The 18,339-nt window shown below is 54.4% G+C and overlaps 1 protein-coding gene across 1 annotated transcript; it reads right to left on the reverse strand.

The window, feature by feature from the left end:
* Positions 1-7,983: 7,983 nt before the first annotated feature.
* LOC132321436 (olfactory receptor 14C36-like) lies at positions 7,984-8,820 on the reverse strand (the record flags this gene model as incomplete). Its single annotated transcript, XM_059834931.1, has 1 exon — positions 7,984-8,820. A coding segment is annotated over one exon (837 nt), but the record flags the coding sequence as incomplete, so codon positions are not given.
* Between the last annotated feature and the right edge of the window lie 9,519 nt (positions 8,821-18,339).

Consider the following 18,339-nt stretch of genomic DNA (forward strand, 5'->3'; position numbering starts at 1 on the left):
ACACCATGGGGCTCATTAAAATGCAGAAAGCGCTAACGAGCTATGCCTCTTCTATAGTTTTCTTCAGGTCTTCAACATTTGTATAGCCAATTAGAGAGGTAGGTACCTACCCTGAAGTAGCATAGCTAGCTCATCCTTTTCAATGAGCAATCTGAAGATGTGATCGGAGAATTCTCCAGTTGATATGGATGCAGAGTGTCTCCTAAAGAGGTGTGGACAGGTAGGAAAAGCAGTCCCTCGAGGCCAGACACGGTATGGACAACCTTGCTCCTCACCTCTCCAACCCTGCCATTGCTCTCGTTGGCCACCGGGGACTTGCATCACTTTTCTTTACATCAGACTTCTCCACCAAAGTCTGCACCTGAATATTACAGCTGCTTTGCAGCAATTCCTACCTGCTCTCCATGGAGAACTGCATGGAAACAGGGTTCTTTAATTGGGGGAAAGAAAAAAGAAGAAAAAGTAAAACACAAGAGAACTTAATCCACAATAAACACACTTCTCAGCTGTATGGTTACTTTTGGCAGCTTCCCACGAGGTTCACCATCCCAACTGAAGAGTTGCCTATGGGAGTATGAGGGAGAGTACTGAAAGACAATGACGCTTTACCTCCCTGGGGCTCAAAGCAGGGTGATAGGTGAGAGGGATCTGAATGATCAAAGAGTAAGAGGAGGAAAACCTCTGGAGAACAACGGAAAGTGCGCATGTCCAGATCGGCTTCTGGAGAGATGAATTCAGACATGGGGAGTATGATCAGGACAGGCAGAAACACCTGGAAGGTTAGGGAGATTAAATACACAGCATGACAGACAGAGTAGTGGCAATGCAAGCACAGGGCAAGATCAGGATTTCTTCTCCTGCAATAAATACACAGTCTCAAAAGTCCCATTTTGGCAGGATGGAAAATACAGTGACATTTTATTGAAAGTACTGAAACATTGCAGCTGGTAAAAAGATGCTGGAGTTTTTTTCTTTCTTTTTATAAAGTATTGAGAGCAGTTCCCAGGTTTTCAGGCAGAGCTCCGGGGTCTGACCATAAGCAGCCAGTGCCACCTCGAGAGCTGTATCTGAGGTACTTGCTGGGGCATGTAAAGGACCACTTCCCCTCCTGGTCCAGACCTATGGCCTTACCAGTACCAGAGCCCCAAGACCCCACAGTTTCTCCAGGCGATGCTTTGGACCACCTGCTCCCTCCAGGAGTCAAGTCCCAGAGCCCCGGCACTCTCTGGCATGCAGTCCAGACTTAAGGTCTCTCTGGTACCTCCTTCCCAGGCCCCTTATCCTACTCACTGGCTACTCCAGCCTGATGTTGGCTAGCAGTTACACACACTGACACGCACATCCACATGATATGCAGGCACTTGGGTCTCTCCAGTTGATGCCCCACAGGCACGTGAGCCCCTCTGACTTGTGGTCCCCCCTCCAGGGGCTGGCACTCACACCTCCACACGCACAAAGGGCACAGATCCCCCTCACCCCAGCAAGTAGTGAAATGGAGTTTAACAAGAAGGCAGGACAGGCTGGGGCCATCAGTTGCAGGGCATGGCAGGACAAGTGTACTTACCAGCAACCTCCTTCATCGTGACCAGTTATTTTTAGCCCTATTTCATCCCCAAACAACCTCAAGTCCTCCCTTTCCCTGCCATCGGTCCTTTCCTCGAAATCCCATTGGAAGTCTTCATTACGTGAAATAGGAACCGGGTTTGCAGTTCCACTTTCAAGAAGACAAAGACAAAAAGTATGAGTAAAAGCATGAGCATTCAATTGCAGTAGCTGAATCTACTCATGACCCCTCCAGTAAGGGGAAGCCCCGGGACCTGGCAGGGGAGCAGCAGGGGATTACCAGGCACAGCCGAGTGTCTGCCCATGGTCAAGGCTTCAGCAAGGGGTCGGTCACAAAGGGTTTTTTCTAGGAAGCGGGGAGGATAGGCTGTGCATACACACCGTGAACTATGATATGTTCTCTAGCTGTGTGGAGTCAACAAGATGTGTCCACTTTAGCAAGTGTCTTTGCCTCATAAGCGCAAGCTCGCTAAATTTCTGGCCATGTAGTATCTGCAATGGCATCAGCATCTTCAAGGGGGTCTCCATCGGTAAGTTGCATCTGAAATTGGACTTGCATCTTCAATGCCATCTGCTGTGGTATCTGCAGCTGCAGTGGTGTCTGACACAGACCGGTGATGTCTGTAATGGTATCTGCATCTGCCATGGCATCTCCAGTGGCATCGATGCCAGTACCTTCAAAGGAATCTTCAAAGGCACCTGCATCTCCAATGGTGTCTGCATCTGCAATGGTATCTGCAATGGAACTGCATCCTCAATAGCATCTCCATCAGCAATTGCATCTGAAACTGTATTTCCATCTGCAGTGGCATCTGCACCAGCATTGGCAATGTTATCCACAATGGTATCTCCGTCCGCAGTGATGGCTGCATTGGAGAGCTGTAGCTGACAGGACAGTTGCACACCCACCATTCCGGATGCAGATACCTTTGCAGATGCCGTGGCAGATTCTTTCCCACTGCAGATGCAGAGGCCATTGCAGATACTGATCCCGTTGCAGATATCCATAGCATCACACACCCCCATGCAGATACCAACACCATTACAGATGCACACACAGCACAGCGGGCATTATCCCCCCTCCTCAGCACCGCTCAGAACACATATACACAACACCGCGCTGCGTACAGGGTCTCAGGAAGAAGTGACCTCTTGCTGGCCTCTGTCCTCTACTGGCCTCTGACTCTGGTTCCCACAGGCCCTGCCCTCCTCCTGCCTCCCCAAGGGGCCAAGGAGCTCAGAACTGGGAGAAAGCGGGCACAACGCTGCTAAAGAAACCTTCTGCTGGGGATAAGCAAGTTGAGTCCTGCATGGAAAGGAGGCACGGTCATCTCTGTGAGGGCAAAAATACCCTCCTGACCACTGCAACAGCCTCACTCACAGCCAATACTGCATTTGGTGGACAGGGACAAAAGAAATCCATTCACTGCCTCCAACACGGAAACAGCTTCAACATGGACCTGACTAGAGTTTTCCCCACCCTCTTGCAGAAGGGGATAAGGAGCCACCAAGAAAATCACAGAATCACGGAATGAGAGGGGTTGCAAGGGACCTCTGGAGATCATCTAGTCCAACCCCCCCACCAGAGGAGGTTCACCTACAGCAGATTGCACAGGAATGCTTCCACGTGAGTTTTGAATATCTCCAGAGAAGAAGACTCCAAAACCTCTCTGGGCAGATTGTTCCAGGGCTCTGACACCCTCAAAGGAAAGAAGTTCCTCCTCATGTTACGATGGAACTTCCTATGACCATGTTTGTGCCCACTACCTCTTGACCTGTCACTGGGCACCACTGAAAAAAGACTGGCCCCATCCTCCTGGCACCCACCCCTTAACTATTTCTAAGCATTGATAAGATCCCCCTCAGTCTTCTCTTCTCCAGACTAGAAAGACCCAAGACCCTCAGTCTTTCCTCCTAAGAAAGATGTTCCACTCCCCTAATCATCTTCGTAGCCCTTTGCTGGACCCTCTCCAGCAGCTCCCTGTCCTTGAACTGGGGAGCCCAGAACAGGACACAGTTCTCCAGATGCGGCCTCACCAGGGCAGAGTAGAGGGGGAGGATAACCTCCCTCGTCCTGCTAGCCACAGTCTTCCGGATGCAGCCCAGAATGCCATTGGCCTTCTTGGCTACAAGGGCACATTGGTGGCTCGTGGTCATCCTGTTGTCCCCCAGGACTCCCAGGTCCCTTTCCACAGAGCTGCTCTCCAGCAGCTCAGCCCCTAACCTGTGCTGATGCAGGGGGTTATTCTACCCCCGGTGCAGTGCCCTACACTTGCCTTTGCTGAATTTCATCAGGTTCCTCTCTGCCCAACTCTCCAGCCTGTCCAGGTCACGCTGAATGGCAGCGCAGCCTTCCGCCGTATCCACCACTCCTCCCAGTTTTGTGCCTTCAGCAAACTTGCTGAGGGCACACTCTATCCCTTCATCCAGGTCATTGCTGAATATATTGAACAGGACTGGACCCAGTACTGACCCCTGGGGAACACCACTTGTGACAGACCTCCAACTAGACTCTGGGCCACTAATCACAGCCCTCGGAGCTCTGTCTATCAGCCAGTTCCAAATCCACCCCACTGTCCATTCCATCACACTTCCTAAGCTTGCCTCTGAGGATGATGTGGGAGACGGTGTCGAAAGCCTTGCTGAAGCCAAGGCAGACCACATCCACTGCCCTCCCCGCATCTATCCATCCAGACATGTCATCGTAGGAGGCTATCAGATTGGTCAGACATTACTTTTCTTGGTGAATCCATGTTGACTACTTCTGATAACCTTCTTTTCCTCCTGGTGCTTTGAGGTGACGCCCAGAACGAGCAGCACAGGGAATAAACACGAAGAATTGGAGATCTGTGTGCGGTCGCAGGGCCATGATCTCATTGCAATGACTGAGACATGGTGGGATAGCTCACATGACTGGAATGTTGTCATGGATGGCTGTGTTCTTTTTAGGAAAGATAGGCCAGCAAGGGGAGGTGGTGGAGTTGCTCTTTATGTGGAGAGTGCAACTGGAATGTATCGAGCTCTCCCTGGGGGCAGATGAGGAGCGAGTTGAGAGCTTGTGGGTAAGGATTAAGGGGCAGGCTGACATGAGAGATGCTGTTGTGGGTGTTGATTACAGGCCACCTGATCAGGGTGGGGAAAATGATGAGGCCTTCTACAGAGAGCTGAGAGTCATCTCACCATCACAGGTCTCAGTTCTCCTGCGAGATTTCACTCACCCTGATACCTGCTGGGAAGTCTTCACAGCCAGGCATTTACAGTCCGGGAGGTTCCCCCAGTGTATTGATGATAACTTTTTGACTCAGGTGGTGGAGGAGCCAACAAGGAGAGGTGTTCTACTGGACCTAGTACTGACAAACAAAGAGTGACTGGTGAGGGACATGAAGGTTGGGGGCACCCTCGGCTGTACTGGGCCAAAGCTTCTAGTTCCTCTTGTTTATTCTGCATGCTGCACGCATTAGTATAAACACACTTCAAATGTGCTCCATTGTACTCAGCACATCGTGGAGCAGACTGAAGGACCTCGCTAGCACAGCATCCCTCCAACATTGGTGTGCCCCCCCCAGGTTTATCTCTGGTGAGCCTGGTTTTATCCCTTTCCCCCTTCAAATCCAATTTAAAGCTCTTTCAAGGAGCCCTGCTAGCTCCTCGGCAAAGATTCTTTTCCTCTTCTGGGACAGGTGTACCCCATCTGTTGCCAGCAGGCCTGGTGTTGTGTAGATCGACTCATGATCAAAAATCCCCAAATCCTGCTGGTGACACCAGGCTCAGAGCCAGGTATTGATCTGCTGGCTCGTCCTGTTTCTTTCTTCATCATTTCCTGCAACTGGAAGGACAGAGGAGAGCACTACTTGTGCCTCTGATCCCTTAACCAGTCATCCCAAGGCCCTGAATTCTCTCTTGATTGCCCTTGGACTTCTTATTGCAACTTATTGGAACAGGCTGCCCAGGGAGGTGATGGAGTCACCAGCACTGGAGGGGTTCCAGGAACCTGTGGACGTGGCACTGCGGGACATGTTTAGTGGGCATGGTGGTGTTGTGGTGATGGTTGGACCTGGTGATCTTACAGGTCTTTTCCAACCTTAATGATTCTGTGATTCTGTGATTCATTGCTGCTGACATGAAAAAGCAAGAATGGATGATAATGCGAGGGCTGTACCAGGGTAGGAATTTTTCCCATCACATCTTTAACGCAGACCCTAGGGAGGCAGCAGACTTCCCAAAGAAGTGGGTCCAGTCTGCCTGTTGGGCCTTCTGTTCCCCTCAGGAGAGAGTCTCCTATGACAGTGGCCCATCTTTTTCTCTTTATGGAAGTGGTTTTGACACAGGGAGTAGTCTGACTTAACCTTGGGGACACCTTCAACCTAGATGAAACTTCGTCCTCGTCATTATTGGGTTCCACTTGCAGATTCTCGTACCTGTTGTGCAAGGACACCTGGGAAGGTGGGGTAGTGATGGAGGAGATGCGTCTGTTGTGCCAGGCAGGAACCTGTCGCCGTTTCCCCCTATCCCTTGAGTGACCGCGTTCAGCCAGGTGGAGAGAGGATAGGGAATCCTCCATATGATGTGTCCGGTCTGCCTGACAGGCTTGTTCCAGGAAAGGTAGGGTGTGTTTCCAGCATGTTCCCAATGGACCTCTGTCTGCAAAGACTCGACAGTCACAGTGGATGCAGAGTTTAGAGAGGCCATGGCGTTCTGCTGGGTAGATACCATATCTCCCTGGTCAAGCCAGTGGAGTTACAGCGCCCTTCCTGCACGCCCTTCCACGTGAACTGCCCCGCAAACTGCCGTGCCACGCCCTTTCTGATGCACCACACCGCATTTGTCTGCCCTGCTCGTGGTACTCCCTAGGGTTTTATTTTATACATGTGGGGGCTTGGCCACCACCGCTCCTGGCCCTACCCAGGTCTCGTTGGCCGCTGTCACGTTAGCTGCTGGCTTCTGATGGGTCTCTCCACTCCCCTGAGGTGTCCCTGGTTCAGGAAAGCCCCTGTACACTCTATACCCTGTACAGTGCTAGAGTGCTGCACTGCAGATCATGCCTGCACCAGAGCTGCTCACCTCAGCCACCATCACAACCCATCTCCAAGGACAGCCTGGTCAGGATGTCCTGGGAGCATGCAGGCGGGCCATGGTGGTCAGCTACAAGCAAAGACATGCACTGCAGGTGCCTGCATGGGCTCAGAGCAGGGCACGAGGAGACACCCTACACCCAGCACAGAGGCCCCGTGGCAGTGCCCGTTGGCTGACACCGAGCTGGGGACTGTGGGACAAGAAGATGAGACCTTTGCAGCTGAGTGGTCCCCACATGGTCCCAGAGCCCCACAGTGCAGGCGCTGCATGGACCAGAGAGCATCAAAGGACAGGGAAACACTCCCCCGACACAGTCCACACAGCAGTCCTCTGTGCCTGCTCCCCCAGCAGCCCCCTATGTGCAGCCCCCCACCACTGCCTCCCCTGCACAACCTCCGTCGTGTCCCATGGGACCACCAGCAGACAGCCCTGCTGTGGGATCCGGGGGTCTGGCCCAGGTGAGAGGCTGGGCAGAGCTGGCCATGCCCCAGTACCCTGAGCCCAGCAGGAGGACGGAGCTGGCCACGCAAGAAAGGCCCCTCCCCAGGGCTGGGGTCTATGGGCAGACATGGGAAAATGCCCCGCTCTGCTCCCTGCCAGCCCTGCTCCCCAGGACAGCATGAGAGCCCAGGCCCTGGGGCTCCTCAGGCAGCTCCCGCATTTCTCCACTCCCCCTTCCCTGTGCCTGCTGCGTCCTCACTGGCTCCCATGGGACTGCAGAGTCTTGGTTTGTCGGTACCTGGGTTTAGCGCTTTACACTGGGGGACTTCACCTCTGAGGGGGTTTCACCTTCTGAGTCCCCATTCACAGCCCACCCCAGGGCACATGGAGAGTGCCTGTCCTCTCCTGAGCCCTCCACATTCCTTTCCAGAGGCACTGACAGCTGCTATCAGCCCTGTCATACCTCTGGCAGCCGGAGGAAGGGGACTGGGAGCTCACGCACCATCTCCACTGCCTCTGGACACCAGGAAGGTGGTTTTCAGACAAGTTCTTAGTGTCCCAGGTGTGATTCGAACAAATGGTCACAAACACAGTGAGAACAGAAGGAGAAAACTTCCAAAGGTCCAATTCCTTTGGACTGTTGTTGGCTTGAGCTTTACAACGAAAGCTCAGCCGTCAGGCACTGCACTCAGGAGACTGCCTTTTATTTCAGAGATGCTATTAGAGAGGCCAGACGTGACACAGTGTTCAACACATTTGTGAAAGGGTCAGACACAACAGGAACAAGCCTCAAGAGCATTGGTATGAACCCCAGCAATTACTACCAGGTATGATAATCAGAGGGACAAAAAGCACAGTCCTGGGCTAAGAGAATCTCTGCGCACTCCGTAGAGAAGGGGAGGCAGGTTATTGTTGATGGAGCAATGTCCATTGCATCAGTTTCCTTAGGGCCTCCTTCAGCTCCACGTTCCTCATGCTGTAGATGAGGGGGTTCACTGCTGGAGGCATCACCGAGTACAGAAATGACACCAACAGGTCGAGGGATGGGGAAGAGATGGAGGGGGGCTTCAGGTAGGCAAATATGCCAGTGCTGAGGAACAGGGAGACCACAGCTAGGTGAGGGAGGCATGTGGAAAAGGGTTTGTGCCGTCCCTGCTCAGAGGGGATCCTCAGCACGGCCCTCAAGATCTGCACATAGGACAGCACGATGAAAACAAAACACCCAAAACTGAAACAAGCAGTAACAACAATAAACCCAACCTCGCTGAGGTAGCCGTCTGAGCAGGAGAGCTTGAGGATCTGTGGAATTTCACAAAAGAACTGGTCCACAGCATTGCCTTGGCAGAGTGGTATTGAAAATGTATTGGCTGTGTGCAGCACAGCATAGAAAAAAATACTGCCCCAGGCAGCTGCTGCCATGTGGACACAAGCTCTGCTGCCCAGGAGGGTCCCATAGTGCAGGGGTTTGCAGATGGCAATGTAGCGGTCATAGGCCATGATGGTGAGAAGATAAAACTCTGCTGACATGAAAAGGACAAACAGAAAGAGCTGAGCAGCACATCCTGCAAAGGAGATGGCCCTGGTGTCCCAGAGGGAATTGCCCATGGCTTTGGGGAGAGTGGTGGAGATGGAGCCCAGGTCAAGGAGGGAGAGGTTGAGGAGGAAGAAGTACATGGGGCTGTGGAGGTGGTGGTCGCAGACTATGGCGGTGATGATGAGGCCATTGCCCAGGAGGGCAGCCAGGTAGATGCCCAGGAAGAGGCAGAAGTGCAAGAGCTGCAGCTGACGCGTGTCTGCAAATGCCAGGAGGAGGAACTGGGTGATGGAGCTGCTGTTGGATTTTGTGGTCGGACATAAGGAAATTCCAGTCAGGGCAGGGAGGTGGACAATGTCTTCTTTAAGCAACCTGTGGATTTCTCAGGATCAGTGACACAGGGTCTTACCGAGAACAGAACACAGCACTGAGCACTGAGCAGAGCTCAGTATAGCTGGGCTGTAAGGACAGCCCGCTGCAATGGCCCACAGGGATATTCAGTTGACTCTCTCAAGGGAATTCAATGGCACCAAGATGAGCTGTTACTACGGAAGTTAGAGTTAAAGAAGAAACAAAGCAATGTGAGGCCACAGCAACATTTAGCAAGAGCAGGTGTAAATAGTTCTGAGATACTCTGTGTTGTGTTTGGCTCAGTCTCCATCAGCAGGGTCTCCCCGGCCCTTGTACCCTAAGGCAGAACCCATGGAAAACAAGCAGCAGTGGGTGGGGATCAAGTCAGGAGTCACTTGAACAAACTCAGCCCTTGCCAGCTCATGAGACGGGAGGGCCTTCATCCAAGGATGCTGAGAAAACAGGCCAAACTTTCAGTGATGCTGTTCTATGTCGTATTGGACAGGTCATTGGTTTAGCAGAACTCACTCAGCTGGTAAACCCCAGGGGATCTGCTAACTGTCCTTGTCCTGCCCAAACAAAGCCTGTACATAACTGTGGGAGGAGATAAGTTCCCCGGAGTGCACACAGGGAGGTGGCTGGGGAAGGCAGTGTGGGCTGCTCCTCCCTTGGGAAAAAGCAAGCCCATTTGTGAGATTGTCTTTGCTCAAGGACCAGGGTGCACTTGGTGGGTAATACAGAAGGATGGGAGATCCGGCATGTACCTCAAGGAGGTCTGACCTTGGGGGAAAATCATCTGTGGTGTGAGTTATAAGTTCTAGGACGCGAGGCAGCAGGAACCACTCAAACCAACAGAGGACAATCCTCATGAGGAAGGGGGTGGGTGCAATGGTGATCCAATCCAATCCGGTCTTGGCACACAAGGATCCAGCACCTTACTTCACCTGTCCTAAGTGACCACCTTGACAGATGGGGCCCAAGTCATTGGCTTCTCATATGGACACTCGCTGAGGGGGGTGGGGGGAGCGGAGCTGGAATGGGTGGATAATATCAGTGATGTCAAGGAGCAGCATAGTGGTAAATGAGGATGTATAAACCTGACTGTTGGAAGCAAAGCTGCTCCTAAGTATGCAGTAGAAGTTGTAAGTGTTGGTAAGAGGGGATTTGGGGACTGAGAAAGAGAGAATGGAAAGGTTTGAGTAGGGTGTAGAAATGCAACAACATAGGAATGGGGTGATTCTGTATGTATTGACTGTATACACTCAGGTGTATCACTCAGTGTGGGACCCGACCATGACGGAAATTCTGTGGAATAAGGGTGCAGATTATACCGGGTCTCGCTGGGTTGGGATTAACCTTCCTCATAGCAGCTCATCTGGTGCTTTGCATCAGTGGCCAAAACAGCGTTAATAACTGTTTTAGCTATTGCTGAGCAGTGCTTGCACAGTGTCGAGGCCTTCTCTGTTTCTCTCTCTTCCCCTCCAATGCGTAGTTTGGATTTCTTGATGATGGAAGAGCAGGGGATGTCATTTAGCAAGGCCAAGTTTTTTGCTCTCTGTTGGTGTCTGTGTCCGCTTTTTTCCTAGGGGAGGGGCATCAGGAACCCATGTTAGAAGAGGCAATGGGTTACCCCATGCCCGACACAGCCAAGTCCAGCCAGCTCTGCAATAGACCTACTGCTGGCAAAAGCTAAGCCCATCAGCCAAGCTGGTGGCACCTCTGTGAAAATGTATTTAAGAAAGGGCACAAATGCCAGAGTGGGACAGGAGTAAGGAAAAAAAAGGTGTGAGAAAACTTCCTGCAAACATCAGGGTCGGTGAAGAAGGAGCGGGAGGAGGAGCTCCAGATGCTGCAGAAGAGATTGCCCTGCAGCCCACGGAGGGACCACAATGGAGCAGGTATTTCCCTGCAGCCTGTGGAGGATCAAGTGCCAGAGGAGTTGGGTATTTCCTGAAAGAACTCTAGCCTGTGGGAAGGTTGCCACGGGGAAAGTGCAAGGAGGGAACAGCAGAGGTGAACTGTGATGAACTAACTGCAATCCCCTTTCCTCCTTTTACCACTCACGGGGAAAGGAGGTAGAGGAAACAGCAATGAAGGAATCAAGCTGAGCCTGGGAAGAAGGGAGAAAGGGGAGGTGCCATTGTAATATTTACCTTTTCTTCTCACTATCCAAACCTATTTGAATTGGTACTAAATTACATTAATTTTCAACAAGTTGAGTCTGCTTTGCTCATGATGGTAATTGGGAAGTCATGTCCCTGCTTTTATGTCAAGCCCTGAGCTTTTTTTTCCCTTTTTTCTCCCCTGCACTATTGAGGAGGAGGAGTGAGAGAGTGGCTGGGTGGGCATCTGGCAGCCAGCCGAGGTCAACCCACCACGCACTGTCTCCCACCATACTCCCGTATTGAACCTAGGAAGCTACAGTCTTGATAGGTGGGCAAAGAGGTGAGCAAAAGACTGATTGGATGCACTGGAGTCTCTCCTGGGACTTAACGATGTTATCAGTGTCCTGGAGGAGCTGACAGAGTTTGCAGATGACACAAAACTGAGGCAAGGGACCAGTGTCTACATGGAAGGGCTGCTTTCTGGAGGAACTCTGACAGGTTGGTAGAGTGGGCCAACAAGAACCTACTAGATTTCAGAGAGGAAAAATGCCAAGTCCTACCCGTGGGGTGGCCTAACCCTGGGCAACAGCCCCAGCTGGGGCCCAGCTCAGCAGAAAAGGCCCTGGGGGTCATGGTGGACAACAAGGTGTATGAACAGAAGCATATCCAGGAGAGAAGGGAGAGGCACTCTGCCCCTCTATTCAGTGCTCACTAGACCACACACACAGTACCGCACTGAGTTTGGAGCCTACTACCCCCAATACTGGAAAGACATGGATCAACTGGAGTGAGTTCAGTGAAGGGGCACCAGTACAGGCAGGTGTGTGTGAGTGTGCAGGGGGCTGGAGAACTTTCCACCTGAGGAAAGGCTGAGGGAACACTGTTCAGTATGGAGACGGGAAGGCTTCGGGAAACCTTATACAAGCATTTCAGTTCCTATCAGGTGGTTAAGGAGATAGAGCCAGGCTCTTCGTCATGGTGCATGGTGGGAAAATGAGAGGAAAGGGACAAAAGTTGAAAGAATGTTCAGGTGGGAGATAAGGACCATGAGGTCCACGGGGTCGTAATCATAAGGTCACTCATGGACTGGAAGAAGTTGCCCTGAGTGGTTGTGCAGTCCTGATCCTTGGAGGTTTTCAAGCCTTCTTTCCCCCTAAATATCATCTCCAAACATTGAAAAAAATACTCTTGCTCATGCAAGAAAGAAGCAAAAGCCTATGGCACCAGCGCAAGCTCTGCCTCCCCTGGGCCCTCTCTTCCCTGTGAGAGAGCTCTTCCACCAACCCCACACTTCTTCCACCCTCAGTTTTTGCAGCTGCACGTGCCTACCCTGCCCACTTGCCTTCGCCACTGTCAGCTTTGTACTTGAGGCCCGACACATATCTTGGCACTCCTACTCTAAGCTGACCCCACCCCACACCTGGAGCCCACCTGGCCATGGAGGCAGGGAGAGGCCAGGTGCTGGGCACAGCTTTTTTCTGGGAATGTCCCCAAGGAGCTCTCCTCTTGTGTGTCAGCCGGTGGCCTGGACGGGGTGGAACTGGGACAAGGGCTGCTGGGGCAGGGCTAATGTAGCCCGGCTGGGAGAGCATTAGACTGAAGACCTAAAGGTCCCTGGTTCAACCCCAGGCTTCAGCAATGATTTTCTCCCTTTGATTTTTGCAGAGCCTGTCTGCCTTCTTGCATCCTGCCCTGGCCCTCCTTGCTCCTTCACCTCTTGCCAGAGCACTGCCCGTGCACTGTAGCTGCAGATCTGGGGGTTAGAAGGAGCCTTCCTCTTGCACCACAAGTCCCCAGGCTTGCCCTGGACAGGACTCCCTAGTCAGTGCTTCTTCGGGGCGGTCTGCATCTGTCCCTCCTTCCCTGCTCCACAGCAATCGGCATCCCTCCTTTGCGGGGTCTCTGCAAAGACCCTGTCTCTGTCCTCTTTGTCATTCTCGATGGTGCACAGGCTGCACCCCTCCTCACACACATCCTTCACCTGGACCTCAGTTCCCAGACCAGAGCATACTGCCCATGGGGGAGGCCACCGTCCCCCCAGTGCCAGGGAGAGGCACTCCCTGGAGCTGAGGCCTGAACGGCAGCAGCCTCCCTCCAGAGGTCTGTCGCAGAGAGACCTCTGATGTGCGAAGGGCAGCTGACAAAGCCGTGCTGAGGATCGTCCCCTGTGGCGCATGGGCTTAGTCACACGCTGTCCTGAGCAGAGTTTCTTGGACCCCTTTGCCCCCCTGCTGCAAAGTTTGATGAAACACAAACATGCTGCTCTCTGCACATCAGCAAGGAAATACACGGCACAGGGGGACCCCTCTGGGGCCCCACATGAACATCCCTCTGCATCAGTTCCTCCCTGCTGCAAGGGCACAAGTCCGGACAGAAATGCCAGCAGTGGCTCCCCTGCGGTCTAGCATTAAAGGTCACCAACTCTCACACTGTGACTTCCGTACAGCACCAGTTCGACCGCTGGATGTCGTTTTTACGCTCCAGATTTACCTCCCTCTGCATTTCCTCAGCATCACACCTGCTTCTGTGTTCTCCATCCCATCAGCACCAAACCCGGGGCTCACAGCACACCTGTCTCAACAGTCCCCAGTTTCCATACCCAAATATGCTCACCCACCAGACTGGACTGTCCAGCCCAGCTGCAGCCCTTCACAGCCATCAGACACTGTCCAGAGGAAGAAAGACCTGCTCATGAGCTCCAACAAGCTGCTGGGCTCCACTCTTGCAACCTCTTGCTGCTACAGAACCCTTCTCACCCATCAGGAAGACAGTGACAACTGTGACCCAGGACATGTCTCTCTGTCTGCAGTCTGAGCACCTCCCCAGTCAACCGGTCAGGCCAAGGAATGGCACATACTGGACTATAGTCCCACAGCAATGTGCACGTCCTAGCTCCCTGCAGATCGGCTGCCTCAGGGCTGGCTCCCCAGGCATGCACCTCTAGAGGAGTTTGCGTTTGTTGTGACCGAGCGCAAGTGAGAGGCGGTGAGAGACCGTCTGTCACAGCACAGCTGCTGTCTTGTCAGCTTTGAGCATGAGCTTGAAAATGCTTGGCCGCAGGGGTAGTGCCTGCAGGATTGTCACTGCTCCAAGAGTCCTTCTAGGTCTTTCTTGAGCAAGAACGGGAGAGCCATTGCTGAGGATGGGCTTTGGGGCCCTGTGTGCAAAGCAGACTAGATGAGCAGTCCATCCCCTTAACTCCACTCAGCCACCCCAGAAGTTCACGGTGACTGTGGTCTGCTTTAATTCCCACAAACCCTCCTTGCCAGGCAAGGGCTCAGCAGGGAAAAGTCTATGGCATTGGGCACCACAATTGCCCCAGCTTTACCACCATGACAACACCACCCCTGCATGTGGTCAACCCATCGACCATTGAGTGAAGAGCTGAACACGCTCACCCACCCTGCCCCAGAGGCCGCAGCCAGGGCTGTCCCAGGGCACTGCTTTGCTGTCAGGACAGTCCTCAGGGCTGAAGGAGTGGGAAGGTCCCTGAGCCCTACCCACACCCTCAGCCCCAGGGAGATGGAAGCTTGCTGTTCACCCCACCTCCAGGGATGCTGGGGGACAGAGGGGTGCAGGGGGAGGCCCAGTGCCTGGAGGAAGGAGTGTAAGATTTCTGCCCCCATGTCCTCTCCACCACATGCCCTGGGGTGCCATCAGAGCCTGGGGGTACCTCACCTCAGGGAGGGCATTCCCCTCCCCCTGTTGCACTGCTCCTGCTGTGGAGTTGGGGACAGATGTGGCACAGAGGGCTGTTGCCCTCATGGCAGAGGAGGCTCAGGGGAAGGGATTTCCTCTTCTCCATTGAAACACCATGGAGTAGGCCAGATTGTGGCAGCAGCACCTGCAGCAAGAGCCTCCTCCTGCCCCATTGCCCTGCAGAGATGTTGAAGGGGCAGCATTCTGCAGTGCAGCCCTGTGCCAGGATCGGGCCCCAGCAGAGTGCTGGTCCTGACTTCCCCCATCTCAGGAGGATTCAAGCGCTGTTGTCTGCAGAGTGTCCCTGGGCACCCAGGGGACAAGAAGACTGTGCTTGTCATAGGCACATCAACAGGATGCGAGTGTCTCTGATGCTGGCAGGTGTCAAGGGGATGTAGCTCAGTGGAAGAGTGCCCACTTCGCATGTCGGCGGTCCTGGGTTCAGGTGCCAGCATCTCCAGGGGTGCTTTTGCCCTGACTCCCCAGCCTCAGGCAGGTGCAGGCACTGATCCTCCCCAGGCTCTGTGGGCCTGCCCTGCCCACCCAGGGCTTGGCTGTGAGGTGAGGAGGGCTGTGTGCGCTGCCTCTGCTGAGCCCCCTCTTGGAGGAGAAGCAGGTAGCTGTGCTGGACCTGAGCTCAGGTCACTGCCCTGCACCACACACCCACCCCACCCACCGCCCAGGGACAATGCTTGGCAGCAGAGTGCCCCTGTGAGGAGACCTCAGGGAGGGGATAGACGTCAGCACACTGGGAATCCTTTCTGGCTGCACTGAGAGATGTGGTGTGAGGGTGCTGGTACAGCCCAGGTGTCCTTTGGGACCAGGGCCATGCTGCCCTGGTGGGTCTCCAGGGATAAGGGTCTGAGATTGTCCTGTCTCCAGGTGGAGATGCCATACCACATGGGAAACACTCCTCTGTGCCAGCAGGTAGGGTGTCTGAGTTGGAGGAGCCTGGGCAGGGCTGTGGGACCCCCAGCTGGAGGAATGGAATGACATTTCTTACCCTGACCCTGCCTCCAGCTCCTTCTCCTTCCGCTGTCACCACTGGCTTAGAGCAGAGCCTCAGCTCAGGGAACCTGGAGCTGCTGAGGTCAGGCGCAGCCCTGCAGAGGTGGGTTTGGTGGGGCCGGTGCCCACCTCTCGTTTCTGGGTGTTGGGTGTCTCCGTCCACCCTGTGATGGTGGGATCAGGGATGCACAGGCTTGTCCAAAGCCATGCCCAGGTGGCGAGGGCCAGAAGGTGGTGCCTCAGCTGCTCCATCAGCAAAAACACCCTCAATCAAAATGGGTTGTGAGACATGGCCTTTCACTGCAGGACGCCCAGCCCCCGGGAACGGTGAGCCCAAACTAAGAGAAATAAGGCTGCTCTCCTCTGGGTTTTCAACAGCCGAGCTCTGCCCGGCGTAGGGCAGCAGTGCTGAGAGTTGGGCTCTCACTGTGACCCCCCTCAGGTCGGTCCTTGGGAGCTGCAGGAGCAAGCACGGATCTGGGGCACAGTGATGATCCTGCCTCCTGCAGAGAACAGAGCCAGCCTGCAGGGCCAGAATGTTCAGGTCCCAAAATGCCATGAAATGGGCTCTTTCTGCTCAGCTGTGCTGCCCCCTCAAGCACACCCAGGCCTGTGGCTTATCTCCCCAAGGAGGAGGAGGCAAACCTCTACCAGGTGCCAGAGCAGGGGAGAAATATTATGCCTGTGGGAGGGCAGAGCTGGCGGGGAGGTGGCGCAGGACCGCCACTGGGTTCTTCTCCCTGGTCCCCACTTGGGGCACCTTGAGTCTGCAGGTCAGTGTCTGTACTGCCCGGAGGCCCCCGCCATCCTGTGTTCAGAAGATAACACTCCTCCCTTCCTCTTTACTTCACTTTTATACGTTACTTCTCTGAGATGCAGGGCTGCAGCTTGCCCCAGTGGGTAGTTTTCCAGGGAAAGGAGGCTGTTTGCAGTGCCCATGAATGTCACCCATCGCTGCTCTCCCATGGGGGCTGCCAGCAGGAAGGCTCCAGGGTGTGGGGCAGAGGGATGTGTGAGCCTGGGCTCCCCCAGGTCCCCCCAAGGGTCACCCCAGGTGTAGAGGAGCTCCCAGCAGGGAATGGGGCAACGCTGCCGTAGAAGAGGATGCTGGCAACAGCTGCTGCCTCTCTTCTCCTCTAGGGCCAGATCCTGCTCTTTGCAGTGCTACTGAGCTGCAGCTGCTCCCCACAGGGAGCCCTGCCACAGACAGCCAACGCACCTTCCAGCCCGCAGCAGAGGAGTCCATTGGGGAAGAGCTGGAGGGGTGTGGAGATCCACCAGTGGGAGCAGGGAGGGCAGTTTGGGCACCAGTTCCTGCCCAGGTGTCAAATCCTTCTCCCCACCTGGCTTCTGCATAAGAGGTTTCTCTGCCGTGGGCACTGGGGCAGGTAAAAGCCTGAGCAGAGAGAGATGGACCCTGGCTCAGCTCCCAGCAGTACCTGCTTTAGGGGAGGGACACAAAAATCTCCTCTGCCATGGAAATGTGCCCACATGAACATCCTCCTGGACGGGCCCTTCTCCAGGCCAGGGGCTGGGACATGGCTTTTGGCTGCAGCACACGTCTCGTGGGGATCCTTTCTCCATCCCCCTGGCCCTCCAACAGCGCTGAGAGAAAGGTGCCCCCATTCCCCTGCTCCCACCCCTCCTGTACCTGCACACAAGTACTGCCCCGACACAAACCCAGACTGGCACCACTGGTGAGGCAGAGGAGGACAGGGGTGGGGGCTGGAGGGGAGCAGGAGGAGGGGTCATAGGGCTGCCATGGAGCCTTACAGCCCCTGCTCAGGAAGAAGGCAGCTCTGCGGCTGTGACAAGAGTGCTCGGGGTCTGCGAGTGCCTGGGCAGCAGGAACAGCCCCTGGAGACTTGGGTCCTGGCAGAGCATGAGGAGAGGGAATTCCAGTCCCATGTGTCCCAGACACTGGCTCTGCACCCTGTGCTGGGGCAGTGGGGAGCAGAACTGCCTCCGAACCATTGTGGGAGGTAATCCGTGGCCATGATCCCCCTGGGGTGGGCTGGGGTGTTCAGGGCACTGCAGCCGCCTTAGGGCTCACTTGTGTGGGGCCACAGCCCAGGGCTTACCCTGACATGGCAGCTCTGTCATGGCCTCTGCACTGTGGGACCAGAAGGTAGGGCCTGGGGCAAGGAGCAGCTGGGAAACCCCGGGGTGAGGAAATGGGTGCTCCCACTGGGGTTGCATCATGGGACCTATCAGAGAGACATTTTGACTAGAAACTGCCCGTGGCCAGCAGGATGGAAGTGTCTCTGTCAGTACGATTATCCCCCAGGGACCATGGGCTCTCGCAGCCCCACAACCTCACCCCAAGCCTGCTGTCCCTGAGACACGACCTTTCCCCACCACCATGTCTTTGTGCTCTGCTCCCCTAGACCAGCCTCAGGGAGACACCGCGACACCTGGGCAGGCAAGCAGCAGCTCAGGGTCAAAGTCCCCCGAGACTTTTAATAAGAACAAGTATGATGTACAGCATAAGAATGGGAAGAAAAATAGAGGAAACTCTGGACTGTTTCTGCTGCGCATGGGTCAAGGGAGATGGTGCCCTGGAGC

This window comes from Gavia stellata, unplaced genomic scaffold (genome assembly GCF_030936135.1).
Source record: "Gavia stellata isolate bGavSte3 unplaced genomic scaffold, bGavSte3.hap2 HAP2_SCAFFOLD_42, whole genome shotgun sequence".
NCBI classification, from domain to species: Eukaryota; Metazoa; Chordata; class Aves; order Gaviiformes; family Gaviidae; genus Gavia; species Gavia stellata.